Source organism: Leguminivora glycinivorella, chromosome 16 (assembly GCF_023078275.1).
Source record: "Leguminivora glycinivorella isolate SPB_JAAS2020 chromosome 16, LegGlyc_1.1, whole genome shotgun sequence".
NCBI classification, from domain to species: Eukaryota; Metazoa; Arthropoda; class Insecta; order Lepidoptera; family Tortricidae; genus Leguminivora; species Leguminivora glycinivorella.
In genome coordinates, this window is record NC_062986.1 from 9,783,327 (window position 1) to 9,799,221 (window position 15,895).

The 15,895-nt window shown below is 36.1% G+C and overlaps 1 protein-coding gene across 11 annotated transcripts in view; it reads right to left on the minus strand.

The window, feature by feature from the left end:
• LOC125234352 (potassium/sodium hyperpolarization-activated cyclic nucleotide-gated channel 2) overlaps positions 1 to 15,895 on the minus strand; it is a 445,496-nt gene that overhangs the window by 122,949 nt on the left and 306,652 nt on the right. Inside the window, exon 1 of one of the 11 annotated variants that reach the window (XM_048140530.1) lies at positions 12,276 to 12,469. The exons of 8 other annotated variants lie outside the window; for them this stretch is intronic. Coding sequence is in view for 1 of the 3 variants with exons in the window: in XM_048140528.1 (XP_047996485.1) it covers positions 1,583 to 1,664 (82 nt within the window). In the remaining 2 variants the exon portion in view is untranslated. Of the gene's footprint in view, positions 1 to 1,582; positions 1,731 to 12,275; positions 12,470 to 15,895 lie in introns of those variants that run through there. 2 more of the 11 variants (XM_048140532.1, XM_048140528.1) reach the window with 2 other exon arrangements.

Below are 15,895 nucleotides of genomic sequence, written 5' to 3' on the forward strand. Positions count from 1 at the left end.
CCTAAACAAATTTAAAACTTGGTATTTTTCATATAACCCCTCAGGTGGCAGAGCTACAAGTTGCATAGGGGAGAAGTGGCGCGGTCATTTTATAAAACATTCCGTTAAGTGACAGGCGCCGGGAGCCGGACTCTGGGAAAAACAAGCTGTTAAGTGGCAGGGACCGGCTCCCGGACCCCGTGCGACGATATACCTAAATATATAAATAAAACCGTCTAAAACTATATCTAGCTTCCTCACACTTGCACGAACTATTCATCACTAAACAAGGACGGCATTCAGTAAAGGTTCAACACCTTCAACTTCAAAACAACTTGAAATATGACCCAATTTGATTGGACCACTCGCCTGCCATATTTGAGACACGTGTTTAAAAACCGTTTTTTTTCGCAAAAATTTTACTGTAATATGTTAAAAAAAGGAATATAAGTGTAAATAAATGTATATTTAAGTCCCTGGATTACTTTTTTCTACAATCTACTGTTTTTTTACCTAAATAAAGTTACTTTAATACATGGAAGTGGAAAATGTAGCCATCTGATATTTGATCGAGTCTGTCAAAATTCACATAAATGGAATGTATTTTTTTGCTATGGAATAATTTTCGCCGTTTCATAATGAATCCAGTGATATATGGTTTATGCACGACATCCCTACATTTTTTGAGTAATTATAATTTTTGTAACATAAGTAACATTCGCGATGACCACCCGCGAGGGCCCCGCCACTCAAGGGTAAACTTTTTCTGTCATTTTATCGGTATCCTTGCCACTCAACAGCTTTTTATTTCAAGTCCGGCTCCCGGTTACCTGCCACTTTACGTGCGGTCGGCTCCCGGATTTCGCCACCTGAAGGGTTAACAATTATTAGGTAAAATTGTACCTACTGTAGGTAGCAGTGGCGGGGCGTGAAAATTTTCGTTGGTAAGGCCGGAGGGGTTTTTGGAATCTGTTTTGTATGGGCTTCTACAGATTCTAGAGAATTGTAGGGAACCCGTTGGGAATCGAGTTGTATCGACGCTCCGCCACTGGTAGGTAGGTACCTAAATATTAATAGTCTTGCTACACTTGCTACGGAGGCAAACTAATAAACTGTAGGTAAATAGTACTACAAAAGATCATTTAGAATATCAATTATTTTTAAAGCAAAATACAAGGTCGTAACGCACTGTATAATTTATTTGCTAGTTAAACCGGTAGTCTACGTTATATCTAATTATAAGCCAACTAGACCACAACATGCGATGACAGTCCATTTGGACCAAGTAACGTCATTAAATCTCCTAATTGTTCCTTTAAAAATAAACAATAAAACAACATATTATTGGTTTTGTTAATGATCTGTAGAGGTATATTGACTACAATGTACAAAGGTTTAGTGTTTTCCAAATTACAGTCAATTAACACATATAGTTGTTAAGTAAACACATATATTAAATGTATAATCTTACCTGGACAATAATTTAGCAATAATTTGTAAGCACACATTACTTAACATAATTTATTCCACACGGAAAACTACGGAGGAACAGAGCACCTGAACCGTACGTTTTTAAAACGGGTACTTAAACTAATGAACTTACTTGGCGAGTACTTTGCGGTTACACATTTCTTTCTGCACAAGCGTTTACCGAGCGACACACTTAAACTTTTCAAGTACACCATGATCGATTACCAACGATCATTGGTTTTCGAATCTCGCGTCGGCGGGAAAACAACTGTCGATATCGATCGAGACACACGACATGATTGTCTCGGAGACGAAGTAATACTGATCCGTAATACCTGTCTTAATTTTATAGTCAATCAGCAATATGCAATAACTAAGAAAACGTTAATGGACGAACACGTGCCACAGATTAATTCACCATTAGTTGTCGATATGCCATTACATTTGTTTCTCGAATACGTTAATGGCTTGTCAGTATGTATAGATTTGTGTTAAAGTCATTTCAACGTGACATGATGACAGCAGCAGGGCTGATGCGACGTTACTGCCGCGACTTCATTCACTATACTCGTAAATTTATTTGATACAATGAACGATTGTTGTTGCTGGTGACGTTTGGATGACAACTGCAGCTAATACATAATCGTCATCTATGCACACAATCACTTACGTCAGTTAAAAACAAATATGTGAGAGCAAAAGCATTAAGTCGGATTAAACTTGAACTATTTACTTTCAAATCGAATGATTGGGAAGGTACTAACTCAAAATCGCTGTTAGACTAAATAAGTTGATCAGCGCCCTCATCGTGACAACAATGTCTATTCGAACTTGATTAAAAGTCAATCTGAATATCAAAGCGTACTCTCACACATTTATCTTCTAGCTCGTACGAACGCATACAACTAGATTGTCTCCAGATTAATCTCGGTGCTCGGTACGTCATTAGGGATTACAATTTAGAGTAGAATATCCAAAGTAATTTTATTATCGAGCAAACGAAATACAGTAATCAGTAAAAGTGTTTCTGCAAAATAACACGCTCGATAATATTACTCGTATGTGTATGTCGGCGGTGAATTATAAGGTTCTCAGGGCCGGGCCGACGCAGCCCCGCTTCGCGGGCTCCTGTTTCTGAACACTTTGGACTACTAATGCTACCTATCATAAGCATCTTTTGGTTTCATGTGACAAAAAAATTACACAAAATTCATTACTATCTTCCTGATCTTATGATCGCCAACGACATATGTGTAGATTGTTCGCATTTCTAATAGGTATATGCGTATACAACAGCTTATGGTTGCAACTGTACCTACATAAAAATCGCAAACCGTTACAAATTCGATCATCATCCATAATGATAGGTATTAGTTACCGGGAAGCATTCACGATGCGAATTCAGAGGATGTTTGTCATTTTACTATTAGCGTAACCGCGTACCACTCATTATCAGATTCGGTCAAATGTGTATCGCGCGTGGTCAGTGGGCCTACCGCGGACCACGTTCGACGTTTTTCCTCCCTGCCACAATTACCTACGAAATTACAAGTGCAACGTTGTATGCGGTAGGCCTTCAACGCTTGTGCTACAAATAAATTGAATTGGACCTAGGTTAGGTACATCTGCAAAAAAGCAATTTGTGTGTCCGGAACGCATTCGCAATTTTCGGTTAGCCAATTTAATTTGAATTGTCAATGACGAAAATTGACTGAAAACAATAGCACCACACGTAGGAAACCAAAATAATAGTCATTAGTAAAAAACTGGCTGTAAAAAGTGTAAATAATATCGTAGGTAGTATTATTTTATTTAATCTAGGTACATTTAAAAATACATATCTTTATTTGACGTTTTAGCATGTAAAATGGCTCAGGTAACAAATTGTTCATTAGCTGCTAAACTTGTTTTTTTTTTTTACTTGAATGCTAATCGTATCATCAATTCATCATACATTTTCGTAATGTAGGTATCCGAAAACGAACATCTATATACTGACAATGTGTTTAAAATCTTTATCGTAAATCTAATATGTGTTTGTGTACCTGCTCGAATATCTTTTTTATTTAATGTTGTTTCATCGATTATAGATTTTGAGCATCTGTTTGTTTTCATTTTTTAACCCCCGACGAAAAAACGACGGGGTGTTATAAGTTTGACGTGTCTGTCTGTCTGTCTGTCCGTCTGTCTGTTTGTCTGTCTGTCTGTTGTGTGTGTCTGTCTGTGGCATCGTAGCTCTCGAACGGATGAACCGATTTTGATTTAGTTTTTTTTTGTCTGAAAGCTGAGTTAGTCGGGAGTGTTCTTAGCCATGTTTCATGAAAATCGGTCCACTAGGTCGCGGTCGGGGATTTTTTCAAAATTTAAATTTTTTACGATATGATAGTGATCAATGTGAATAGATGGCTGTCATGTTTGAGATGAGACATGCAAACGTTATTTCAGATTCAGGCTATTTATGTTTACAGGAAATATATATTTTTGTGTTTATATTGTTTGACACGTACGGATTTCTGGCATGCTTATATTTTTCAAAAGAAAATGTGGAAATAACAAAAATGCAAGGAATCGGGTCAGACGGCGGAGTAAAATATCACGGTGTTATTTTCGTAAACTGTTGCACAGTGATGGTGACGAATCATAAAACGGATTATGCGATTGAGTATAAAATGAAATATGTGAAGGGTTATAGTAGGCTTTTTTTTAGGTAAACACTACCCCGATTTAATTAATACAGGATGGCCTAAAAATACGTTGACAAAAAATATCAAAATGACGAAATTAATCAGAGTAGGTAATACCATACAGCTAAGTACTGAACCTAACTATATACCTAATGATACAAGGCTGTAGTGAAGTGTAGACCTTAGATTTTTCGTGTCGTGTGTCGGACATGAGTCATGACTCCATTTTGGGGGCGTCCATGAATCACGTCATACGTTTTTGGCTTATTTTAGACCCCCGCCTCCCCCATGGTGATCTTTGGTGATATTATCATCAAAATCTACATTTTTTAGATTCAAAAGTACATTCAGCCTGTAAGGCAACACATTCCACACCTAATGTTACAGCTGGTTGATTATAATTCAAACACTTGGTTATACAAACGGCTCGAAAATTAATTTAACATTCGTCTATTTGCTCTAGATATAATATGAATAGTATAAATGTCAGTGTCAAAACTGACGGCTTTATTCAATGTAAGGTCATATTTGACACATACTTATCAGGTGGTTTAGCACAGCTTGCGCTCTTATTGAAGTCGTGTAGAGATGGGCGCTGACGGGTAAATACCGGGAAAATACCCATATCTACCCAATCTACCCGGTATTTACCCGTATCTACCCAAATGAGCGGGTATAAAAAATAATCTATGAAATTAAAGATTATTCTTAATTTACATGACTGAAATATATTTTTCTACTAAAATAAATATATATATTTGACTAACTAATATTAAAATGTTAACAGAGATTCCAAATATTCCATATATCATGTGTAATTTACCACATTCAATTAAAAAGTTGTATTCCCCAGATGTTTTAGGCCCACTAAGTATTCAAATAACTTACTTAACTTAAACACGGTGGACAGACAAATTCAAATTCATTAGCCAATGAGGTCACAGCTTTGCAAAACGCCAGGTAGTTGCATCCGTATTGAAAGGGTGCAATAAGTCAGTTGACCGGTCAGTTACTTTTTTTTATTTTTATTTATGGGATACTTATAATTTAGTTTGTACTTAGTTAAACAAGCGCCACGTCCATGTGTGATTTTAATTAACACTTGCTTTGAATTCGGACTGTAATAATGCCTTCTATGTGACTTCGGCTAGATACTGGACTTCGGCTAGATAGTAGGCTTTACCAAACAAACAGCAAGTAACATTTTAGTGCTATAATTTTGGTTTTCGACGCTAAAAGCTACTATAGATGTCGTATAAAGGTTTTCGGCGTGACCGCCTGTCGTATAAAAGCCTCCAGTCTCACCTTTTAGCTCTATAAGCTTGTACCGCTAAAAGGTGTTATTAGGAAGTGATGTAAACGTTTATATCACCATTTTATAGAGCCGCTATAGGCCTGGTCTATAACAGGATCAAATATGACTACTATAGGTCTATATTATTGTATAATAGTGTTAGGAATCACTGCTATGCAATCAATTTGCGCTACTAAGGTTCCCGACAAGCCGCTATAGTTGTTGCGTTATACAGCTAAAAGGTGTTATTAGGAAGTGATGTAAACGTTTATATCACCATTTTATAGAGCCGCTATAGGCCTGGTCTATAACAGGATCAAATATGACTATTACAGAACAATATTACTGTATAATGGTGTTAGAAATCACTGTTATGCAATCAATTTGCGCTATTAAGGTTACCAACAAGCCGCTTATAGTATTTTTAGTAGTTGTGTTTTAACAGATTTAAAACCTAACTATACCACTATTTTGGGATATAGTGGCTTTGGAAAACACTGCTATAGTATTGATATGAATACCATAATAGAGCTATTCTTATAATGAAGTTTTCAGGATACGTTTATATAGCTTTGAAAAGGTTATAGTCGTTTTCTAATGCCTTTTATATCTCATCGCCGTATACGCCACAATGACTCTTTAAATATCACAGACCTGTTGAATAATGATTTCGGTATCTCTTTTAAAACACAATAGCGTTATAGCTGAGTTTACTATATGTTTTATAAACCAAATCAGATATATAAGAGTAGAAAACGATTACTTTTAAATGACAATTTTGACCTTAAAAGGCTGCTTTATGGTGTTTATACATCGTAATTATGAAATCAGGCCAAAGATGCGGTATCTCGTTCCGTACAGTGTTTTTCTAGAAATTAACTTTAAAAATACACATAGCGACCAATTGTAGTTTAGATTTGTCATACTAAAAAGAAAACCACATTTATTAATACTGTTTAAAAGATCTTTCTATAGTAAAACATTGAAAACAAGTATTGTTTTCTATATAAAGAACTTATAAGTTAAACTGGATCATAGTTAAATTCTCATGCAACCCTAATTGAATCCACGATGGCGGGCTTATGGCAGTGAATGCGTATGATAAGTGATATAGTCGAACTATAAAAGCGTATGTTTTACTTCTTGGATCCATAGTAGAAACTATGGTGCCAATAATTTTATTGTATTAAATTATATTTATTTATTTTATTCAAAACATGGTATAAATCGAGGGCGCATTTAAATACTCCATTAAACTAATATTCTTTTAACGGTAAAATTTCCATCGCATACCTTTTTGCAGTAATGATGGAAGTATACGAAATCCAAATTATGTTAATTGACACTAAACTTCACAAGTTCACACGCCACTTTTCGTTAAGTTCCTCGTTTAGAACAGTTTTTGTTAAATATTACACACATTAATTATTTTAGAAATTTTGCATTAAAAGGGACGGCAACTGCTATTATAGAACAAAATAACCTGTATAACGGAATCTCAAATGCTACTATAGCATACATTGATACTATAATAGCGTTACTGTGTCCTCTATGTCAACAAATTAGCACAATAGTCATCATTACATCACCATTATAGACCTTAAACGTCACGGATGATACTGCTATAGGCCTATTATATCACTAAATGGCTGCATAATTGCGCCAAATCGGCTCTACAGTACCAATATAGACTATTTATAGGACCATTTAGTGTGATTTAATTTGGTGTCCTCGACCACTATAGGACCAGAAATTGTTACTTGAGAGGAACTATAATAAGCACACAAAATTTCATCCCCATCGGTTCAGCCGTTTAGGAGGAGGAGGTAACAAACACACAAGCATGTCAATGATATTTAACAAATTCCTTATTCAATACAAATACTTCGATATATGTTTATAGAACTATATTAATAAAATATAAATATATTATACAATACCAAGAAAACATTTTTTCACGATTAAATTCAATTTATGACCCATTTTATTACAATATTTATTTATACCCACCCATTAGGGTAGAAAAGGTAAATATCGGGTAGATTGGGTAAATACCCGGTAAATACCCGATATCTACCCCGGGTATTTTCCCGCCGCCCATCTCTTCGTGCTAGATATACATCGTGGGCCTGAATAACCCGAAAGATTTTAACAGTGTATTCCTGACCACCTAAGACTATAATGATAGATAGAGAAATATAGATAGATATCAATTTAATTTTATCAATTGTAATTTCAATTCAATTTTAAATATTTTCTTAATATGTACATGTGACGTGTAAAAGTGCCCCTGTGGCCTATTTGCTGAATAAATTATTTTGATTTTCGATTTTGATTTTTTGATATTAATTACATCTTTTTCTAAAACTGTTTTCGTTATAACTCGGGCTTAAACGCATTTTTGACTGATTTTTACACCCTTATGTATTCTGGTATAATCATACAAATTGACAGCTATTAGCAAAAAGCAGAAAAACTTTGCAAAAAACCTTACTCAAAAAAAATATGTAAAAAAAATCTCCAAAACTTTATTTTTTGGTTATGGTTTATCAAAGGCCGTGTAAAAGTATTGAGTAATCTAAAAAAGTACAAAATTTTTTTCTCCAAAAATTACAAATGTCATATAATATTTTTTGCTAGTTTTTACATCAAAAGTAGGATCTTTCAGATTATTCAGGCCCACTTGCGTGGTCTCGCACGCTTTCCTAGACCATCTGATCTATATCGTATCTAGAGCCAACTTAAAGTTCAAATCGAACCGAAAGGGTTTTGCACAAAATAAATGCACAACATCGGATTTGACAACAAAGTCTTAGATGGATGATTGATGAACATTGATTTAACGAATACTATCACATTTCCAGTGACACATTGTAAGCCCGTGACAGTGTAAACGGCAGGCATGCCGGCTGCCGATAGATAATCACTGCTATCAGCGTTACAGTAGTTTAAAACATTGTGTGGTCCCGCATCGACGTTCATTTGTCTAATGTCAATACGCCTGTTGCTTTGTGCAAGCAAATATAATGGATATAGCGGATTATTGGCAAAGTAAAATTGTTAATCACACGGTCTTTACCTTTACCTTTACCTACTACTACCTCGGGACACAGGATTAAAACTTTTAGAACCTCCATTTTGACAATTTGACCTATATTAGCTCAACGAGGGTGCGGTGTGCTGATGACGGGAGGACTTACGGAACTAACTTGTTCCGTCTATTGTCCTTTGAGTCGTCGGCAACCCGAACCCTCCTTAGAACTTGTACACTCCTTTTTGCTGTGTACTTAACACAGCAAAAGGGAATGTACAAGTTTCTAATGGGGTGGCAACGCGCATGTGACACTGTTTGAGTTGCAGGCGTCCATAGGTTACGGTGACCGCTTTACATCAGGCGGGCCGTATGCTTGTTTGCCACCGACGTAGTATAAAAAAATATCCTTTATCACTATACCTAGATATTTTTCTGGCGCGAACGTCAAGTTGTAAGTGCTTGACAAAATAAAAACATCGACAGTCCTTTTATCGATAAAATATCCTTTTACATAAGGTTAATAATTACCCCTAATAATAACCTCTAAAATCTTGAATAATAATGTAAGAACTTATGTAAACTATTAAAATATGGTTCGTTTACGATCCTCAGTAGGTATTTATTTTCCTTCTTAGGCTAGGTATTTTACAATATGTAGGTATATAAAAATAAAATATAAAAACATTTACAAAACAATATAAAAACATATAAACAAATTATAAAAATCCTAACCTAGGGTGCCGCCAGCAGCGGGGCAGGTCCCAAGCTGGCGGTGGTTAGGGCTACAGAGAGAGGAACCGTCGGACTATCCGCGCTGTGTCCAAGATCACCGCCTTCTGCATCTGGCCCTTGATCCAGCCACCTAGCGAAAGTCTCTTAAGATGTTGGTCGAGACTCTTCGCTATGAGACCGTTCGCTGAAACGACTATCGGAACAATGATCGTTGATTCAACATCCCACATGGCGGTTATCTCGTGAGCCAAGTCTAGTACTTACTTACTGGACTTGTCCTTAATGTCATATACACCTAAATTCAAGCCTATATTTCCTAAACGGGGTAGCCAGAGCATATGAAACTACTCAAGATCCAGTGCCACGGCAATAATTAATGACATAATTATAATAATTAATGACATATTATAATGTAAGTTATCGATGAACTAAATACCTATCGGAAGGAAGTCACTAGTGTAACTTCGTTTGTGCTAGAAAAATATCTAGGTATATTTATCACATAATTATATGTATCAAAATTTTTAAATACATATATCGAAGGAGTGGCGTCTTGGTTTTTCCGCGCTAGGTTTTTTTCTTAGACTTTATTCATCTAATATGGAGTTCCAATCTTTAATGCAAGTTATATGTACCTATACATATTACTTAAGGAAAAATAATCAGCATCACACATCAGTACAGTTAGGCAACAACCCTAAGAATATTCTCCACGCTTGCCCACACGTATTAGGGTCTTCAACTCTTCACACATAAATTTAAATTGTTTCACAAACGCCAGTAGGTTTCCATACGACGTTTTCCTTTACCTAAAAGAACGAACAATGAATGATTTTCGAACGTGAGTTCAGATAAACATATCGTTACGAATTTGGGTTAAACCATGATCTCCGGCTTGGAACCACCTGCTTCGGTAATACCAGCGAAATAATATGATATTGATATCACTCGTTTGCTCATCTTCTTACTGAGTTGTAATAAGTTTGACATATTCTTAGTAGCTACACCTGTAACAATTTCAGGACATTTATTATATTTTCGCTTTGTTTTAGAAAAGGATTAGATTTGATCGAACACTCACATTTCCGTTTGAATTCTACTTTTAATAAGCAACTCAGTGCAACTAACACGATTTTAATCTAATCTCAACACGCCAAAAGCGCATTAAAGGAACAGAATTCGTCTAAAGTTGATAAAACACTAATATTTAGACAGCCTACAAAGTGAGGCTCCAGTCATGCAAATTGCAAATAAGAAACCTAGTCTTCACTGAAAAGTTGAGCTTTTAAAAAAGTTGTCGTTTTTCACTGAAAAGTTGAGACCGTCGCCGTCGCGTCTTTTCCATAAAAGTTGTCGTCTTTCAGTCGCAGACTCTAAAGTGTTTACCAACACAGTTCTCAGCTGATTTAATCCTGGCACACACAAGTATTGGTTACATTCAATTGACATTGTAGCGATATGACTCGCAAGTTGTCACGTGTACGCACGACGATTAATTCATATTTATCGAACATATTAAAACAACTCGACGACATTGACATTGCTCGCTATATCTGATTACGCAATTAGACATAGTAATAGTTGACATGAGATTATTTATGTTTGTTTTAGTGCGTGAACTATTTGCTAATTTGTTATGATATCATTTAACTTCCTTTTTAAAACTTTTTCTACCTACAAGTTGTGAGAGATGTCGGGTTGAATTATATTTCCTCATCTAAATCCTTACTAATATTATAAATGGGAAAGTGTGTGTGTCCGAGTTTCACGGTAAAACGGAGCGACGAATTGATGTGATTTTTTAAGTGGAGATAGTTCAAGAGATGGAGAGTGACATAGGCTACTTTTTGTCTCTTTCTAACGCGAGCGAAGTCGCGGACCCGCGGACTAAAGCTAGTACACCTATAAAATACAAGACATTAAATGTTGATTAATGAGTAATTATTTAAACATTCGATATAAATATTTTACCAATTAAAATCTCAATTAAAAATATTTAAGTATTTGTCTATTAACGTGCAATACCTATATAATTTTCCCGCGCATAATATTTAAGAAAAAAACTTTGGGTACAATGTTACTTAAGAGTGTACGGTAGGTACGCGGTTGCAAAATGAATATTTATGGTTTGAGCACCAACGTACCAAAATTCTGAGCGGCCAAGGGAGGATGAACTAATTGTTATAATAGTTTGCTAACTGTGTCAAATCTTAGAGAAGAAAATGGAGATAACAGAAATTTTAAACGTATAAAAATATGGATGATTAACAGAAATTTTACAAAAACAACGTATAAACCTGTCACGATATGTTGATTAATGATTATGTTGTTTTTGATATATACAATTGATTATCTTTATCAGGTGAGACATCATAGTGATTCATATTAATCTGATAAAAAATAATTACATATTAATAATTATGTAAATCTTAATCTTAGCCTATTTCATGCAGCTCAACCTATTTTAGCAAACTCATACTATTCAATTTTTCATTCCGAAGGAGAACTAAATGTTTTGAAGCATTTCAAGTAACTGATTTGCGCCAGAATGTCACGGCTAATTCTTCCACGCGCATAACAATACTGTTCAAATCTCGACAATTGACATCTGCCGACTTCGAAATTTGAATACTCTCTTGTATTTATTTATATTTTTCGTGAAGAATAATACTTTGACGTCACGTTTGCATAATTTAAAGGCCGCGTAGACACTTCTAGAACCATTTTCCTATTAAATAGTTACCTTGCAAGAGTTTGTAGTTTGTTTTGGCAGTGCACCCATATCATTGGCCCTACTTGGCAACGATGGAATGAGTACAACTAACCCAGTTTGCACTTGTAAGCTTTATCACGCGTTAGTTGACAATTATCACTAATCCTAAACACAACACCTTGTCGTTACAATAACTCACATGCGATAACGTAATACCAATTTATGATTATTATCTAACATCTAACGCTGATTAGTATAGCTACTCGTTTTTTACCATGTCAGAAAAAAATGTGTATTAAAATTATAAGTTACCATGACTTTATAATCAGCCAGATTTGTTAATTTAATTAACTAAATTAAATTTCATACCAAAATGATTGTTAGACCCATCAGAGCGAAAGCTCAAACATTGAAAACAACACTGAATGAATTCTACAAACGTGAAGGTGTTCTTCCATTTTGCGGACGCACTAGTTGTCACTGCACTTTGGGTTTCGCGCGAGCTTGAGCTTAGTCAGAAGCGGTGGGGCGGCGCGCGACATGTCATGACTCGCGGCTGGGCGGCGGAGGACTGCACGCGAGCGCCCCGGACCACCGCGCAGCCCGCCATCGTGATGAATTTTTACAGAAGCTTATTACTGACGAAGGAATCTTCTTCTTCGATTATTATTACTCTAATTCTCATCCTCGGTACTTCGAACAATTGATTATACTTTTTTCTCGATTGTTATAACCTCATGCTACTTCGGAGTTCGGAAAAACTACCTGTAAGGATGCTTTGCCTCTTGATTTAGTTTTAGAATACTCTACTCATTAAAGACAGCTTACAACGGTCAATCACTTCTAAAAATCTGCATTAAGTACATACATATCCAATAGGAAAAAAATGGATCCTGACGATTTTTTATATTATTACGGCGTTTAGTTAACCTTAATACTGCGATCTCATTACGCTATGGATTTGTTCAAAAGTGACGTTTCTTCTGCCAAAAACGTCACCTTTGACACCCAGTAGACAAAGCTAACAATATTTTGACGTTTATTAATATTAGATTAGACCGGTTAGTCTCCGGAAAATTCGTATAAGATACAGCGGGACAAATCTCGACTGGGGGCAAACGTACTTGGGCCAATTTTTTTGTTACATAGGTAGTTTTTACGCGACTCATACTCAGAATCGCGAGGTTCGATTTCGGTTCGATCCTGATAGGAGAAAAAAAATGCCCCAAGATTTCCATACATTTTTCAGACCTTCCATTCTATTACGTACCGCCATACAAAATGTATGGAAAAATGGTAACGGAATGGGAAAAAACCTTGGGACACTTTTTTCTCCTATTAGAATTGAAAGAGCTCGCGATTCTGAGTGGAAACCACATAAAAAATTCCAAATCCAAAAAAAAGTGGGGTGGACAACTTTGAAAAAAATAATGGCCCAACTGGTCCATCTTTCCCATGTTTTACAATGTTTGCATTATTAAATAGAGTGTCCACCGGTTATATATGGTAGACGTGTTCAGTGGATACATGTAGAACTCAACTAGATGTGTGCGCCGATCAAAAAATGATCGGCGGCGGCGTTTGCCAAAAAATCGGCGGCGGCGGCGTATTTTCGGCGTGAATTCGGCGTGCCCTTGATTTCATGTTTCTTATATAAAAATCATTCATATGTAATTTCAAGAATAATATTCTTGAAAATTTGATCAATACAGGTGTACTACGTATACATTTATATAAAATACTAGCTTTTACCCGCGGCTTTGCACGCGTAATAAAAGTATTAATTAAGATTTTCATTTGGATCCTTAGGTTTCTCTGTAGGTATATTTATCTGCGATTATTTCGATTGCACATAATACTTTTGCTTGCAATGATTGTAGAAATATTACACATCGACCACAGCGTAGGTAGTTCTATATACGCTGAGGAAACCTTTATAAACATCCCACATAGCCCGTATTTCGACACTATGATCGGTGGGTAAAAAGTACTTTTTTCTATTATCCCTTAAATTTTTTTACATTTTGCTTATACTTATCGCAAACGTAATCTTCAAGCAAGCAAACAACGATCGTCTTAGAGCACATTGATTGTAAGAGACCGCCGACCGATTATCCGTATCCCTCTAACGATACCCATATTATCCGTATCCGTATCCGTATCCGTATCGCTATCGCTGTCGCTGTCGCTGTCGCTGTCGCTGTCGCTGTCGCTGTCGCTGTCGCTGTCGCTGTCGCTGTCGCTATCGCTATCGCTATCGCTATCGCTATCCCTATCCCTATTCCAATCCCTATCCCTATCCCTATCCCTATCCCTATCCCTATCCGTTATCAAGATGTTCAATGATTTCTTATCAAGTGCTAAAATATAAAGTTTTATCTTTTAAAATTAAGAAATCCCATACAAACTTTCAACCTCTTTTTCAACCCCTTCATCCCTTTTTTTCGAAATAAAAAGTATCCTATGTTCTGTCTCAGGGTCTAAAGATTGTCTGTTCCAAATTTCATCAAAATCGGTTGCGTGGTTTAAGCGGGAAAGCGTAACAGACAGACAGACAGACAGAGTTACTTTCGCATTTATAATATTACTAGCTTTTACCCGCGGCTTCGCCCGCGTAATAAAAGTATTCATTAAGATTTTCATTTGGATCCGTAGGGACCGTAGGTTTCTCTGTAGGTATATTTATCTGCGATTATTTCGATTGCACATAATACTTTTGCTTGCAATGATTGTAGAAATATTACACATCGACCACAGCGTAGGTAATTCTATATACGCTGGGGAAACCTTTATAAACATCCCACATAGCCCGTATTTCGACACTATGATCGGTGGGTAAAAAGTACTTTTTTCTATTATCCCTTACAATTTTTTACATTTTGCTTATACTTATCGCAAACGTAATCTTCAAGCAAGCAAACAACGATCGTCTTAGAGCACATTGATTGTAAGAGACCGCCGACCGATTATCCGTATCCCGCTAACGATACCCATATTATCCGTATCCGTATCCGTATCCGTATCCGTATCGCTATCACTATCGCTATCGCTATCCCTATCGCTATCCCTATCGCTAACCCTATCGCTATCCCTATCGCTTTCCCTATCGCTATCCCTATCGCTATCCCTATCGCTATCGCCTGTTGTTACCTACCACGTTGTATCTGTTCTGAATTATGTTTCTTTTTCTTCTGTAGTGTGCAATAAAGTATTTTATTATTATTATTATTATTATCCCTATCCCTATCCCTATCCCTTATCAAGATGTTTAATGATATAACACTTTAAGTTCTCGCGCTTTGTACACATACAGGTCGAACGCGATTAATTAACATTATTTTTACCTTTTTTCCCAACGTCACGGCCAGTGCAACCTGGCCGAAAGCGGAAGACTGACGTCCCAGCAAAATGTCACCGGAGATGTAAACAACACAAAACTACCCGATATTAATTTATATAAATGTTCGGGGTAGACAAATAAATATAATCTACCCGCTTTTAGTTAATGTTTATTTCTAACCATGTTTATTTTAAAGGTAAAAATAATGTTAATTAATCGCGTTCGACCTGTATGTGACTTTAAATATATGTTTAATGATTTCTTATCAAGTGCTAAAATATAAAGTTTCATGGTTTTATCATTTAAAATTAAGAAATCCCATACAAACTTTCAACCTCTTTTTCAACCCCTTCATCCCTTTTTTTCGAAATAAAAAGTAGCCTATGTTCTGTCTCAGGGTCTAAAGATTGTCTGTTCCAAATTTCATCAAAATCGGTTGCGTGGTTTAAGCGGGAAAGCGTAACAGACAGACAGACAGACAGACAGACAGACAGACAGAGTTACTTTCGCATTTATAATATTAAGTATTAAGTATGGAAGTATGGAAGTATGTAGTATGGATGAGTGAACACGAGATAGGAAAAAACACTTGCGCCAGCAAGCAAAGCAGCAAGGTTTTGTGCCAACAAAACCTTTTTTGTTCAATGTT